Raw genomic sequence first — 15,336 nt, 5'->3', positions numbered from 1 at the left:
ACGTGACCAAACCGGAAAACGGGTATCATCGCATCCGCTTGTCAGAGAAAGTGTTAACGGCTGTAAGAACTGACTACGATATCTATGGATATTTAAGGTAATCAGCTAACCTAACTAGTTCACTTTGTTACTGGTGTTTTATTCCATTTAAATATCTAAACGTTACTGTGAAGAATAAAAAATATAAAACATTTAAATATCAATCTGCATATGTGAGGGACATTGGTTATGCTAATCTTTGCTCGCTCATTTTAAGTTATCTTTGAGACCTGGACCGGAAGCGATGCGACCTGTTTTACAGAGAATGCGGAAGTAAGTTGTGCATAAAGCCTATATCTGAACTGGCTAGGGTTGTTGAGTCATGTTTGAATGCATGTTAGAAATATGGCTAAGTCAAAAGAATGTGGCTAAATAACAAAGAACAAGTTACAAAAAGATAGCTAAGGCACTAAATGTTCAAATAGAGACACCATTGGAAACATGGTTTGCATGTTCAAAGTTAAAGGCACAGTGGTTACACTGCCTGGATGGGGCAGAAAAAGGAAGCTAACAATGGCTAGATTTCTGACAAGAAATCCCTTGAGTGACTGCAAAAGACTTTTAGCAAGACTTTGCAACAGGCACCGAGTTTTCAGCTTGCACAGTAAGACGTGTACTAAACGCATACCAGAACTCCAAGATGTACACCCCTATTGACCCAAAAGCACAAGAAAAGTCAGCTCTAATTTGCTCCAAATCATATAAATGAGCCACAAAAGTTTTGGGATTTTGTTCTGTGGAGCAATGAAACAAAAACTTTTCGGCCGTATGTCTGGAGGAAGAAGAATGAAGCATATGCTTAAAAGAACACTCTGGCTATATAGCTGGGGCTCGGTGATGATCTGGCATGTGGAAGGCAAGGAAATCCTAGGAGAAAACGTCATGCCATCTCAGATGAAGCTGAAGCTTTGCGTGTCATTGGACCTTCTAACAGGACAATAATCCCAAGCATACCTCAAATTCCACCAAGGCTTGGTTGCAGAGGAAGTCCTGGAAGATTTTACAGTGGCCAGAGTCACCTGACTTGAACCCCAAAGAAAAAAATCTCTGGTGGGATTTGAAGGCATTTGCAGCACACAAACCCAAGAATATTACTGAACTGGAGGCCATTGAGGAATGGGTTGAGATTGCATTTCCTCAGAAACGCAGCCAGAAGCTGGTGTCTGGTTCTACATCTTGTTTGCAGTTGGTCATAACAGAAAAAGGGGTGTTCTACCATGTACTACAGATGCTTGCCATGAAGGGGTTGAATACTCTTGAGACTGCAGAAGTCATTAAAAGTTGTATTTTCAGTTGAATTTGGGGAAACCACCTTTTGGGGCAGACAGCTGAAAGTCTGTAAATTTAGCAAATAAACCTGATTTGCAATAGGGGTTGAAAAATTTCAATTGACCTATGGCTAAGCCACGCCCCCAAACGCGATGAGCCAATCACAGTGCGCAGCTAACCCAATACACTCGGACATTCTCTGCTTCCATGTCCATTGAAATGCATTGCAGTTAGTCAGTTTTAGTCATTTAATGTTTAAAATGTACATGCAACTCCGACACTAGGTTCCCGAGAGGCTGGGCGACGGTGTGTATTGTTTTACCCTTTCCCAAGCCATATCCCACCCGAGATAAGTGTGTGCTCTTGATTAATTAATGCGATTAAGTTATGCGGTAGACCTCAACACCAACTAAAAGAGGATAAATTAAACAAGGATGTCTACTTCTGTTATAAGTTGAGTCAACAAAGTATTTAAACAAATCTTTAAAATCTCTAACGCAACGTTAGCCTAACATAAGAAAAGGTTCAATTACGTTAGCTTCTAGCTGCGTTGTACATCATGTCACTTGGCTTCATGAACATATCTGTAAATAACCGAGATAACAAATGTTAACAATGTTGTGCTGAATGATTCATGTAAATACTGTAGTACCAAGCGGTGATGGCAACGATATGCGGTTTATCACGTTTACACTGTGACCTGTACATCTCTGCCTGGAGCTGAAGCTTTTCATCGATCTTCCCAACAATAAAATGATTAAGGCCCTTTTAAATGATTAAGGCCCTTTAAGTGACTTCGAGATGATATATAATCTTTCTGTCTCCAAAAATCACCAATTGCCTCCTGTGAAATGTCTCCTACTGTGATAGCTGACATAGCGCCTGTCCCCGAATGTCGACTGTTTGTCCGAGTGAGTGGAGGGGGCGTGGCTTAGCCATAGGTCAACTACAACTGTTACAACTGGTTGAGAAATTAATAGAAAATCAATAGGGGGTGAATAATTTCGATTACAACAGTTACAACTGGCTGAGAAATTAATAGAAAAATAATCCCGTTTTACTTCACATTTAAAAAAAAATGTTAACAATTAAAGCACTGTACAAAACGTATGCAGTAATGCAGTTAAAATATAAAAAAATAATCTTTTACTTTTCTCTTTTAAAAATAGCATATCCATAAATGAAGTTGTGATCAGGCCTAATACCATTATATTTTCTGTAACAGAATATTTATCTAATATTTAAACAATCCAATTACTTTATGGAACGTGCTGTGTGTTGACATGTTTCTTGAGATGGGCTGACTGAGTGAAACGTTTCCCACATTCTTTGCACTCAAACGGCCTTTCCCCTGTATGGATGAGCTTGTGTCTTTTGAAGTTACCTAGATCCACAAATCCTTTTTCACAGTGGGGGCAAATGTAGCGTTTCTCTCCTCTATGCCCCTGCATATGCATATTCAGAGCAACCCTATGTTTAAACTTCTTCCCACACAGCGTGCACGAGAATGGCTTCTCTCCGGTGTGCATGCGCATATGGGTAGACCGGTCTGCCTTGGCCAAAAACCTCTTTCCACAAACCTTACAAGGAAAAGGCCTTTCTCCTGAGTGAATGAGCTGATGTTTGGTAAGGGTAAAGTGGTACACAAAACTCTTCCCACATTGTTCACACTGATACCGTTTCTCCTCTGCATGGACCTTCATGTGCCGGTTAAGGCCTCTCACACTAGGGAATGACTTTCCACACTGGGAGCAGGTATAAGGTCTCTCTCCTGTATGAAGTCTCATGTGGTTCTCCAAGGCAGACGCGTTGCTGAGGACCCTTCCACACTCGAGACACTCAGTACTTTTCTGCAAAGTTTTACTCGAAGGTTTCGATAAGACGTGACTTTCGCTATTGGAGCCAGAACGGGGTGTTTCACTAATCAAGTTGTTCTGCGCCCGATCCACTCTCTTATCACTGACCATAGCTGTGCCGTCCTCACCTTGTCTGGATTTAGAGAACATCTTTCTCTGTTTTCTCAGTCTAGACTGGAGTGTGGGAGTGTCTTCATCATCCGACAAGTCTTTATCATTTATATCTGTGGTTTCTGCACTGAAACATGGAGAAGGTGGTACGTCTCCTTCAAAGTTGTCCACTGGGGACACAGATGTCTCTGAAGATAGACTTGGCACTCGGTCTAAAACAACATTAGCGGAAGCGGCAGCTTGTTGCTCCTTAAGTGTCAGCAGAGGCGCAAGCTGCCCAGATGGTGGAAAATGGTTCATGGGTGCCTCCTCCGGGGCCTCTTGTGGAGTCATCACAATGGACGAGTGCAAATGTAAAGTTTCAAGAGATTCAAGCAAACTTGGTGTATTGTCGGGTGGAGGAAACATCTGTTCTGAAGAACAGGAGAACTGGTTGGATTGGATTGGATATTGAGAATGTTTAAGTGGAGGTGGAGGTTGAGGTGGGTTTAGGGAGACAGATCCCTGAATTGCATTAACCGGAAGGAGAGGAGAAGTAAATGGAATGGGTGTTGGAAGGTAAGAAGGTGGTGTCGGTTGAGTCGGATTATGTGGGAGCACCAAAGGGAACTGGAATGATGATCTTGAAGTCGCAGAATGTGCTGGTATTTCTTGTAGAGATGCAAAAACTTTGGTTTGAGGTGGAACAAGGCTGGCTGAGAGAATCCGATCCTGAACTACTGAAGGTGTATTTGGTGAGACAGAAATATGGCCTGATGGCATGGCAGCATGTACTTGTGGGGGAACCTCCTGGTCTGGTGTTTTGATGGTTTGTGGTGGAAATAATGGTATAAGCTGAGATTGGGTTAATGGTTCAGTGGCTTGGTTTAGCAAGGAAATGGTTGAAATACTTTTTTCTGTATTTTTAACCAATGCCTGAGGCCATTGTTTGGAGGAATGAGGCAAGACTTGGTTTGGAGGAACAGGGGAAATAAACGTGTTTTGAAGTGGATGACAGATATTTGACCCCACTTTCTGAGGGACTACTGTCTGGTAAGATGTTTGAGGATTTGGGTTTGGGCGTCGGTGAACTGATGATGCCATTGACTTGGCTTGAGGAATTGATGGAGCACCAGACAGCTCGATCATTGGCACAGACACGTTAACAGTAGGAGCAGGAGTCGGGGCTGAATTAGCAAGTACAGAAGTAGAGGATGTCTGTGCTGGTGCACTGACATTTTGTCTTTTGGTTAGGGAAGACACGTCTTCATTGATTTCTAATGTTCTTTTAGATGTACCTTGGATGGATTGTATAATCTGATTAGGTTTGTTACTACAGGAATCCACTCTACGACTACAGGAGGAAGGAATCACTGATGGTGGAGACTTTTCTCTAATGTTGCTGTGATGCCTGGTTATTGTTTGAAATGATGGTGGGATCACAACTGTGAATACAGAGAGGTTAAGATGTAAGAAATTAACTTTAAGAAGAACAAAATGTATTAACAAATTTGTGATGTAATATTTTGGCTATTTGGACTGTGTGAATTCTTGAATTCTCAGATACTTTAGTGAAATATTTGAGTTGAGTGCTTGGGGTGGGATGGGGTGATTTCATTCACATTTTTAAATATTAAGTTTACATTTGTCTAGGCACCAATTGTTTTTAAACTTAAAAACAAAAATGTCAATTTCAAAAATTATGTAAATATTATTCTTGGCAAAGCGTCAACATCACCTTTTCTTTTAATTACACTTTTTAAATGTTTGGGAATTAAGGATATTAATTGTTGAAGTTGTCCAAGTGGAATTTTTGTACCTGCAATTTTTTAACCTGTTGCTGATGAAAGTTTGGATGGTCCCTTTTATCTTTGGGACTGAGAACTTGATATCTGTTTTTCCCCAAAACAAGCTGAAGCATGGACTATCTGACCACAGGACACATTTCCACTGTGTTTTAGACTATCTGAGATGAGCTTGGGCCAAGGGAACTCGGCAGCATCTCTGCAAAGAACTGATGTATAGCTTTCTCCCTGTGTAACAGAGATTCAAGTGGCATTTCTTGATGCAGACTGTTAAGTGACAATGGTTTTCCAAAGTACACCCGAGCACATGTGGCTATATTTAACACATGACGATTTCTCATGCAGTGCCATCTGAGGCCTCAAAAGTCATGCACATTAAAAAAAGAGGTTTATTTGCTTTGCCCAACATTTACTGACATTCCCTGAATCTTTTCACAATATTATGTGTGATTTAATATTCGTAGAAGGTAAATGGTAAATTCTTCGCAATCTTGCGTTTAAAAATGTGATTTTTGAATTGTTTGACAATTCTCTCTTGATATTTGGAACAGAGTGTTTATATTTACAAAATATATTTAGGTTGGTCAGTGAAAAATGTAAAAATCTTTTCTTTGTACTTTTATCTGTTCTATTTTGAATGACTCTTTTACCCCTTTCCACGGTGTCCTTATTTGGCTCTCTGCGCACCAGTATCGGCTCAGCACCTTCTTGCTTCAGCAGAAAGTATCCTGGTGCGTAGTTGTCGCATTTAGTCTCATGAGGCTGAAGACACAGAACATAAAATCATAATGCATAAAAAGGGCAGCATTAAAATATTATTCACTTTCTACAGATCAAATATGAACAAGATTTAGAAATGAAACTAAACTCTTTAAGTGACAAAGAATGTCTCTCCTCCTCACATAACATTTGGATATTTTTAATCAAACTCTACAGAGTTTAAGTCCTCAGGGTATGACCTCAGTCTGTATTTGACATGCAAAACAGAAAAGTGGGAGGAAGGAAGGGAACGAGAACCAGTGTAAACTAGTCTATCGTTTCTTACCTCTTGTTTGATGAGGAGCAATGCAAGCTGTCTCCCATCCTCACTGGCACAAAGATCTGTGAGTTTATCACTTGTAATGTCTCCCACACTAAGATGTTGCCCTATAAACTGAGGAGGGCTGCATCCCTGGTCAACCAAAATGGGCTTTTCTAACAAATGAAAATGAGAAATAAGACCAGCACAAAATATATTTTTTTGAAACTGTAGTTAACCCCTTTGAAGAAAACCCCATAGAAAAGTGCACAAAACCACACAGTCAAACAAACTATCTTAGTCTAGTTTTTTACTTCTAGATTTTTTTTAGCAGGACATACATTACAGATGATTATATAATATAATAAACGTAGAGTTAAAAAAAGGTAAGAAATTCTGGCTTTTATGCATTTACCTGACTTCATCTAAGCCGTTAAAAGTCGTTATACTTTTCCAGGAAGTGTTTATTGAACGCCATAACAGCACACATCGTTACAAGAAAAAGACCTACCGCACTGCACGCCAATATCACGATGTTTAGGGACATTTGCATTCCTCTGACTCCCATATTCAGTGAATTTCTTTGTGTCTTGGCTGGATGAATCACCTGTCCTCGTTTTGACATTCTCTTGTTTCAGCTGCACCAATTCCGCTTTCAAGCGCTTCAAAGTGCCCTCATAAAGTTTTGTCGCTTCCCTGACAGCAGTCAGTAATATTGTTTCCATAATGTGTGTGAACTGGGTCTGAAACCCGTCATCATCTTCAGGGCTCGCCTCAGGCATGGCGCGATTCGGACTATTATTTTTATGGAGCAGACGTTATTTCAGTCTCTTTGACAGAATCAACAACGAGAATTACACGTCCATGGGAGGGCGGTAGACTTCCGCACTGAATATTAAAAACTTTTATTTATAGACTGCAGACAAGGTCTGCGGTCTGCTTTTTAAACAACACTGTGACATTCTGAAGCACTGAACACTGTATGTAGATTTCGTCAAAAGAAAGCGAAGCAAAACGTATGCATTATTTGTGAATGCATTTTTCCAAAGATCTTAAGTGGTCACATCTATGAATCAATCAATAATGCATTAGCCTACTATTAAATTCTTGTTACTATCCTATGCAAACTTGAAATGAAGTGTCAAGTGAATTTGAGGCTTTTTAAAATAGCATATTTGAACATAAGTGAGTGTGCATCTGATTTTTTAGCATTATAAGATTGTGTCAATCAATATAAGTACATGGAACCGTATTCTAAAGTATTACCCATTTAAATGATTTTAAGACTTATTTGGGCCCCCTGGAAGTTTGCTGAGGCAGCCTGGTTAAGAACCATTGCCACAGAATGGCAGGCCTACTCCATAATTCAGGTGGAAGTATCTGTAAAGTAAAGTATCTGTATTTGATAAATATATTGTTTTTTATTAAGAACTATTCACTAAAAATGTTTTTTGGGGAACCCAAAATTGTTCTTCTGGCAGGGACGGGCAATGTCAGTCCCCGAGTACCGGCCCGCGTGTTTCTGCTTTAGTTTTTGAAAATATAGAAATTTCTAATTTCTTAACTACAATGGGATGGTCTAAATTAAGTGATAGCATGGTAAAAAAAAAACATGCAACATTCTAAACTTTAAAACTTTAGTGGATTTACTTCAGTGTAAATAAAACATTGAGGGCAGTGGCAAGTGCTCAGCAACTCAGGCCAGCAGCGACACGATCTCAGAAGTAGGCAATGCATTGATAACAGCTTTATGGGCTTTTTTTTAAACAGTCTACAGCAGCTCAGCACAGACCAACAAAAGCAAAGAGGTCAGCAAATGGTGATATGGTGATTTTTTTATTTGAGCACTGAGTTACAATATGGTTTTATTTTACAAAGAAAGGCCGACCCTGGCATACAAAAGGTGTACAGTTTTTAATGCGACCACTTTGCCTGAGTCGTTTAAATTTCATTATAAGTCAAACGATGTAGGCTAAGTGAAGGCGAATGGTGACTGGGACTGTCATTCTGACAAACATTTTCTGTCGCACAGAAGCAATTCACGCAGGTTTGCAACAACATGAAGATGAGTACATGATTTTGAGTAAAATTACACAGTAAACGATGAGTAAACTTTTTAACTTTCTTAAATTTTCGTTTGGATGGTACTGCCCCTTTAAAGCTACCCATTCCCATAGATTCCACATTAAAGGCTAGATTTCTCCGCGTTGTTGGCAAATGGAGGTCGACGTCCGCACATGGCGGCCATCTTGTCACAGGCAGCTCGCTCACTCGGAAGTTAGTGGTGCATGTACTTAACCAAAAATTTGCTAAATTTTCTAACGATTTTCAAACAGTTTGGTTTGTTATAAACGTCAGAGATGTAGTTATGACACTGCATACTTATGAATAATAACTGTATAAATAAATAATCATCCAGAATTATAGCCACGTTAATAACTTTTGTAAGAAACCAAACCGTAATAATCCGTTAAGATTTCAACGAGATAACGGTATTTTTGTTCGTGCTGATCCCTCATCTTACATCAGGTACCACAGAGCATAGATATAGATGTCTATGCCATAGAGCCCACCAGAAAGCTTGCCTGTGACAAGATGGCCACCGGTGATGGGACGACTTCGCCATAAGACGTCTAGCCTTTATTTTGGATATCTATGCCATTACCCCGTCCCCGCCCCCACTTCCTGCTGTATGTTTGGTTTAAGAAGTACTTCCGGTCATTTGCACACTGTTGGACGATGTTCCTAGCTGGATCAGCAGCATTGATTCTCAGCGTATCGTTTATATAACAATGTTTAATTGTGAGACAAATGAGAGTGCAATAAACGATAGTTTGCGTAAACAGTAGCTAGCACTAGAACAGAGGTTCAATAAACACAGTGAAACGGTTGCACATCAACGATATTGAAAAGTCTAATGAAAAGCTGAAGGATACATTGTTGGTTTGTTTATAATCACCGGAAGTAGCTAGACAAGGTTTCTCCATTGGGTTTTTACATCCAAACCCTCGTCATTATGTCCGAAGCTCTACACTCGTTTCAGTCACAGCTATCCGGGGTCATGGAGACCGTTTTCAAAGCTGCCATGTTTGAGATCACCCGGCTCGTGGAGGACAGTTTCGTGAAGGAAGTGTCCCGCAGTCGCGAGCAGGTGGAGGCTCTGAAGAAGAGGCTGCAGTGGAGCGAGTGCAGAAGGAAAAACCAGGAGATGCGCGTCCTGAGGTGTGCAGAGTGTGGTGACAAAGCTCGTGTGTGTGACAGTGAAAGAGAAGAATTGTTACCACCACAATCAGGTTTGTTCATTGCTCCGTGTTGTTACTCTTTGCAATGTTCTACAAAAAAGAAATATGACTTTATAATCCGTTGGAATATCATATACTTAATTAGAACAGAACAGGAATTTATTGTGAAGTGTTTCTGATTCATGCATTTTGACAAACTGGACACTTAACCGAGGTTAAACATAAATCTGGGTGAGAGGTGGTGGTCAAAGTGACCCAAAATGGATTCAGTACAATTGACCAAAAATCACACGATGGGGAAAAAAAAAAACATCAGACAAAAACATCAAACCTTTAACATCAATTTTTATTATCACACAATACGAAACAATAAACGTGACGAGGTGATTTTTAAATCTGATTTTGGCAACTTTAAAAAAAAAAAATCCAAAAGCTCAGTATTTTAAACAGCATTGTAACTATTTAATCATTCCAAAAATGTTTTTTTTTTTAACTTTTTTTTTTTTTTTTTTTTACATAATAAGTCGAGCAGTAAAGGTCCTAGCTGCGCCAATATCATGGGTTCGATTCCCATTGAACAGAACATGCATGAACTGATAAAAGTGTACACCTTCAATGTAGAAGAAGTTCTTGCACGTGCATACATGCAAATACCGTTAGAGGGTCTGTGCTGCTGCCTTTTAATTGAAAACATGATAATACTTATAGAAATGTTGTACACACATTCCAAAACAAATTGCAGGCATGTTCCTGAGACTAAATGAATGACATCTTCAAGGAAAATTGGTTTCCTCTCAAAGATCCAAGTTGTCAAATTGAGCTGCAGCATAATATAAAGGAATAGTTTATATACCATCATGGCATTCCAGACCATATGACATTTTTCTTCCATCCCTTTAAAGACAATTAAAGGACTGTGTAATCAATGCCCTCACAGTTGCTTTCACCCTTGATGACCACATGTAGAAAATGAACGCAGCCTCAAACAGGAGAGAGTTCCGGTTGGGAACTGGGGAAGCTGTGAGTTGGAGACTGACACACATTTGGGAAAAGAGAGATTAGAAGATCAAACCAGACCCAGTAACACTACAGAGGTGAGTAGCTGAATGGATAAACCACTTTACTAACCTTGATAAGTTGCTTGTACAGCTGTGTGTCACAATGGCTGTGTCTGAGACACAGAAAATTCACTCTATTATTTAGTAAGTGCATGTTATTGACCAATGCACATCACAACATGGAAGAAAAGATCTGTCGCTACCTCTTTTTCACCACAACTTTAACATTCTTTCCATGTTCTGTCTTTGTGTTCTCTGTAGTCAGCTGGTACAGAGGACAGGAAACTGGACTGCGAGTTGAAGGAGGAGGCCCTCTATGCCACTGCTGATAATAAGGAGCTTCAGGATGGGTGGACACTAAATACTGAAGGTGTGATTTAAAGAGATAAATTCTGTCATCTCTTATGTCATTCCAAACCTGTAATGCTTTCGTTCAGGAACACAAATGAAGATATTTTTAGTCAAATTTGAGAGATTTCTGTCCCTCCTTTGAAAGTCTGTTCACTCAAAAATGTCTTGACGGTTCATAAGTAGATCATAAAATAAATGCTTATGATTCGAGCAGTTTAACCCAAGTCTTCTGAAGAAACATGATCGTGACGCTTAATATGACAAACAGATTTAAATCAGGCTTTTATTCACATATAAACTTTGATCAGCAAACATACATAGGTCACTCAAATTTGATAAATAGAAGCTGAAGTATGTTTGCTTAACGCGTGAGTAACAGTGAGGTTCACCAGCACGTTTGAGTTTTCACAAGAACCAATGAGGTGGGTTGTACGCTTGAGCTTCTGTTTACTATATTAAATGCTTTGTGTACACATACTGATCAATGTTTCTATGCAAAAAAAGCCTAAATTAAATCTGTTTGTCATATAAAGTGAGCATGTTTCTTCAGAAGACTTGGATTAAACCACTCGATTCATTTGGATTTATTTCACAATCTCTTTATATTTATTTATTCATTTATATATTTTATTTATTTATAGTTTTTGAACTGTCAAATTTTGGCTGAATAGACTTTAAATGGAGGGACGGATATCTCTCAGATTTCATTAACATTTGTGTTCTGAAGATAAACAGAAGTCTAATGGGTTTGGAACGACATAAGAGTGAGTCATTGATGACAGAATTAAAATGTTTGGGTGAACTTTCCCTTTAAACATCTGATTACTGCAAAGTGCAAACCTCTGACATCAGACTGTATTTGAAGATTACAATGTTTTTTTCTTTTTCTTTCAATGTTTGGTTTTCCAGGAACTGAGAGGATGGATTTCTCAGCTCACAGTTACAGTGAGCAAGAGCTGCAACAGATTCAGGAAGACTGGAGCTCCGGACTTGAACAGACCGCTGATGGTGAAACTTACGCAAATATCGTAGACGTTCAGGGCTTGCCATACCGAACACATTATGATGCAGAAGAGCTAGCGGGCTACAGTGTACATGAACTGGACATAGGAAACCTGGACAGTCTTGGAGGAAAAACTCAAGACACATTAGGTCATGCAATATCAGTTGCAGTTGGGACTGACCAAAAAGACCTGGTCGAGGAAGGTGGGAGACGTTACAGCTCTTCTATTAGGAGTAAAAGAGGAAACAGAGCACCTTTACCTGAACAAGTCAACCCCGAGACAGAAGACGTGGATAGAGACTGTATACTTATTAATGCAGATGGCCACATACAAGACACAAGTGCCCTCACGGAAGTTCACAGTGGGATTGAAGATGGTGCTGGACATAGAGGACACTCACTTTACACTGGGGACACAGCTAGCAGTGCACTTTATAAGGGACATGCATCGAATCACTCTCTGAAGTCTAATGTTGGACAAGCAGCAGGTGACAGCAGGGCTTCTGTGAAAGGCTACCCAGCCTCCCAACGAGTCGTTTCAAGTGCTGGATATACTTGTAACCAGTGCGGTAAGAAGTTCACTCAGGCCTGCAACCTAAAAGTCCACCAGCGTGTCCACCAGCGGGACGGTCTCCATTTGTGCAGCCACTGTGGGAAAGGCTACTCGTCCTTCAGTGACCTGCGGAGACACAAATGCAGCCAGAGCGGAGACAAACCCTACACCTGCACGCTTTGTGGGAACAAATTCAGCCGACTGTGGAATCTCAAGCTGCATCAACGCATTCACACGCAGGAGAAACCACACAAGTGCACTCTGTGCAGTAAGAGCTTTACCCGGGCCGACATCTTGAAAGTCCATCAACGTACCCATACAGGAGAAAGACCGTACTGCTGTGGTATCTGTGGACTGAGCTTCAAACGAATGGACCATCTCAGGTCACATCATCGCAAACATAGTGCTGACCCGAATAACCAATGACGAAAAAATTCACCTTGCAACCTTACAGAGTTGGTTTGACTTTTAAATTGTTGGACGTCCTGAGTCTGACTGGACTTGTTTCCCATAAAATGTTACACTGTTACTGTAGAACTTCTCGTTGTAGTCATTGTGTTTTCTGTATTAATTTTGTTGTTGTAAAGAAGGGCAGACATATTGTACACATTATGAGTCAGTTAACTTGATAATGGCGTAAAAAGCATTGGAGATTCAACATGACATCATGACTTTTGCGTAAACATATACGCCACTTTCGAGTCAGGTGGCGTGTCATCTCCACGTATTTTGTGCTATCTGCGTGTATCCGCGTGTATGCGTATATGTCTACGCCATTAACGTCCGCGTCATTCCGCGTGTCTGAACACGCAGTCAAATCTCCAGTCATAAATGCCATTAACCCCAGTGATGGTTAAGTTTAGGGATGGGGTTGAGGTAAGTCATATCTTTTTTTTACCTAGGCTGGTAAGGGAACAGTCATAAATGCCATTAACCCCAGTGACGGTTAGGTTTAGGGACGGGGTTGAGGTAAGTCATATATTTATATAACGTTAAGTCAACGGCGTTCATAAACACGCTGAAAGGCGATTATGCGTCTTGATAGCACGCCAAAAATGGAAATACGAATTGGCGCGTCATACACACGCTACTTCATGAGATCAGTCTGGGAGATTGGAGCTTTCGATGTTGCTGCTGTAGCTTTGTATTGAAAAAGGAAAGAGAATACAAAGGGAAGTGTTCAAATGATTTTGTGAAAAGCAGAGAAAACAACACAGCCATTCCTCTCAACACAAAAAACTAGAGAGTATTCGTGTGTGTCAGTGTATGCACACACTGAAGGGTTGCAGCCACTGGGCTATAATAATATTCATCAATCTATTCTATCTGACGTGGTTGTGTATGATTTGGCTGTAGAGGACACTGCTCAACTGGACTCACTGGACCAGTAAAATCAGTGGATTTTTTTAAACATGTTTTAAAGTTATTGGGACATGGCTTGGCTTGTATTTCCTCTCACAATGTGAGCCGCGACCATACAAGCATCAACGATTTCCAAACGATATTTACAGAGAGAAAAAAATCGCCTGCAAGCTAGTACGACAGCAAAAAATGTGCGCCCAGCTTTAAAGGGATAGTTCACCCTTAAATTCATCATTTACTCACCCTTATGTCATTTAAAACCTGTAAGACTTTTTCTGTGCAACATAACAAATATATTTCGAGAATTTCTTTTGTCCGTATAATCTGTTTGTTTTCCAGCATTCTGCTAAATATCTTATTTTGTGTTTAGTGTTGGCTGTAAAACTGAATTGCCCCTTGGGGACTAATAAAGGTATCCGAGTCTGAGCAGAAGAAATAAAGTCATGCGCTTTTGAGGTAAACGATGACAGAATATATGTAACATTGTGGTTGATGTGGCCATTTTTGCATCTGATGTAAATATGGAATTTTCCTAAGGGGGTAATTCACCGGCCGGAAACTGAAGTCTGCCTGGTGGCCGCCATTGGCTAGCAAGCCTTCACCTGCTGTTAGCATTCCATTGACTCCCATTCGTTTTGGTGTCACTTTGACAGCTAATAACTTTAAATCGGAGGCGTTTAAAGACTCCATTTTTTCCACTGTTTATTTGTAAAGAAACAACAATGTATAAAAGGCTTCATTACCTTGTGTCTTATGTCATGGCCCTATAGAAGCAGTTTTTGTAAAAATGGCTAATGATTGCGCCATAAGACATGACTCTCTGTCACACAAGGAAAAGCTCAAGCCAATCGGGGGGGACTTGTAGGCCCATAGAGAGTCATAAAGTTGATCCTACTTCTAGCTTATGGACAGCTCCTACTCGTGCTTCGTCTCTGCAATATTCGGAAGGGAATGATTCAGATTCCTCTTGTCACAGCTACTAGAGGTCTTTTCTCCATTCAAGTCTATGGGGTCGCTGTGTCCATTTGTTTTACTGTCTATGGTATTTTTTATGCAGAGTGGTAAGGCATTGTCACTTTCATGATCTTAAGAATCTTATTGTGTGTACAACGCTAATTTTGAAAATGTAGGTGGAATAATTTCAGTTTATTAAAGTTTATTTTAAACTTGCTTAATATAGTTTCGAATACACAATGTATGTCACATGCAATGTCGGTCTTTGTTCAGCTCTCTGCTTCAGCATTACACCTTCAAATATAATTTTAAACATTCATTTGGTTGTCAGTTGATTTAGCTGTTTAGTCTAAACACTTAATTATGAAACATATTACTGGCTCTTCAGAACCCATGTAAGGAATAATTAACAACACCAGGCTATTGAATTATGGAATAAAATATTGATAAGTAATGCATGTATGAGATGTCATATATCTGGTATGGGGGGTGGCCCTCCAACCCAAGACTTCACCACAGCAGAAGAGCTGGCCCTGGATTTAAATAAAGGGAAGCCAGTGATTCCAAATGGGTCTGCCCGATCTCTGAAGACTCATTCATGCCTGAATGCTCATCTGAGTATTAAAACTTCCTCATCAACTACATTATCCAACAAAGGTCAAGCTATTGTGAATAGGAAATACAAATCTTTAGTCTATATATACTACATACTGACCTTGTTACAGATTTAAATGAA

The 15,336-nt window shown here is 40.0% G+C and overlaps 2 protein-coding genes across 2 annotated transcripts; one reads left to right on the top strand and one right to left on the bottom strand.

Moving 5' to 3' along the window:
- Positions 1-2,022: 2,022 nt before the first annotated feature.
- Positions 2,023-6,972, bottom strand: LOC120491586 (uncharacterized). Its single transcript, XM_039689534.2, has 4 exons — positions 6,589-6,972; positions 6,105-6,253; positions 5,710-5,821; positions 2,023-4,699 (listed from the first exon to the last, which is right to left on the bottom strand). Exons 1-4 carry the CDS (start codon positions 6,857-6,859, stop codon positions 2,568-2,570), a joined length of 2,664 nt encoding a protein of 887 aa, XP_039545468.2. The 5' UTR covers positions 6,860-6,972; the 3' UTR covers positions 2,023-2,567.
- A 1,802-nt stretch (positions 6,973-8,774) lies between these two features.
- Positions 8,775-14,919, top strand: LOC120491574 (uncharacterized). The gene is made up of 4 exons (XM_039689508.2): positions 8,775-9,370; positions 10,286-10,413; positions 10,639-10,747; positions 11,638-14,919. The coding sequence occupies exons 1-4, from the start codon at positions 9,094-9,096 to the stop codon at positions 12,708-12,710; spliced, it is 1,587 nt and encodes a 528-aa protein (XP_039545442.2). The 5' UTR covers positions 8,775-9,093; the 3' UTR covers positions 12,711-14,919.
- The last annotated feature ends 417 nt before the right edge of the window (positions 14,920-15,336 follow it).

The sequence above is a fragment of the Pimephales promelas genome, chromosome 6 (assembly GCF_988280905.1).
Source record: "Pimephales promelas chromosome 6, fPimPro1.hap1.1, whole genome shotgun sequence".
Lineage (NCBI taxonomy): Eukaryota > Metazoa > Chordata > Actinopteri > Cypriniformes > Leuciscidae > Pimephales > Pimephales promelas.
The sequence above is the reverse complement of the archived record's forward strand: the minus strand, read 5'-3'. Positions and strand labels throughout refer to the sequence as shown.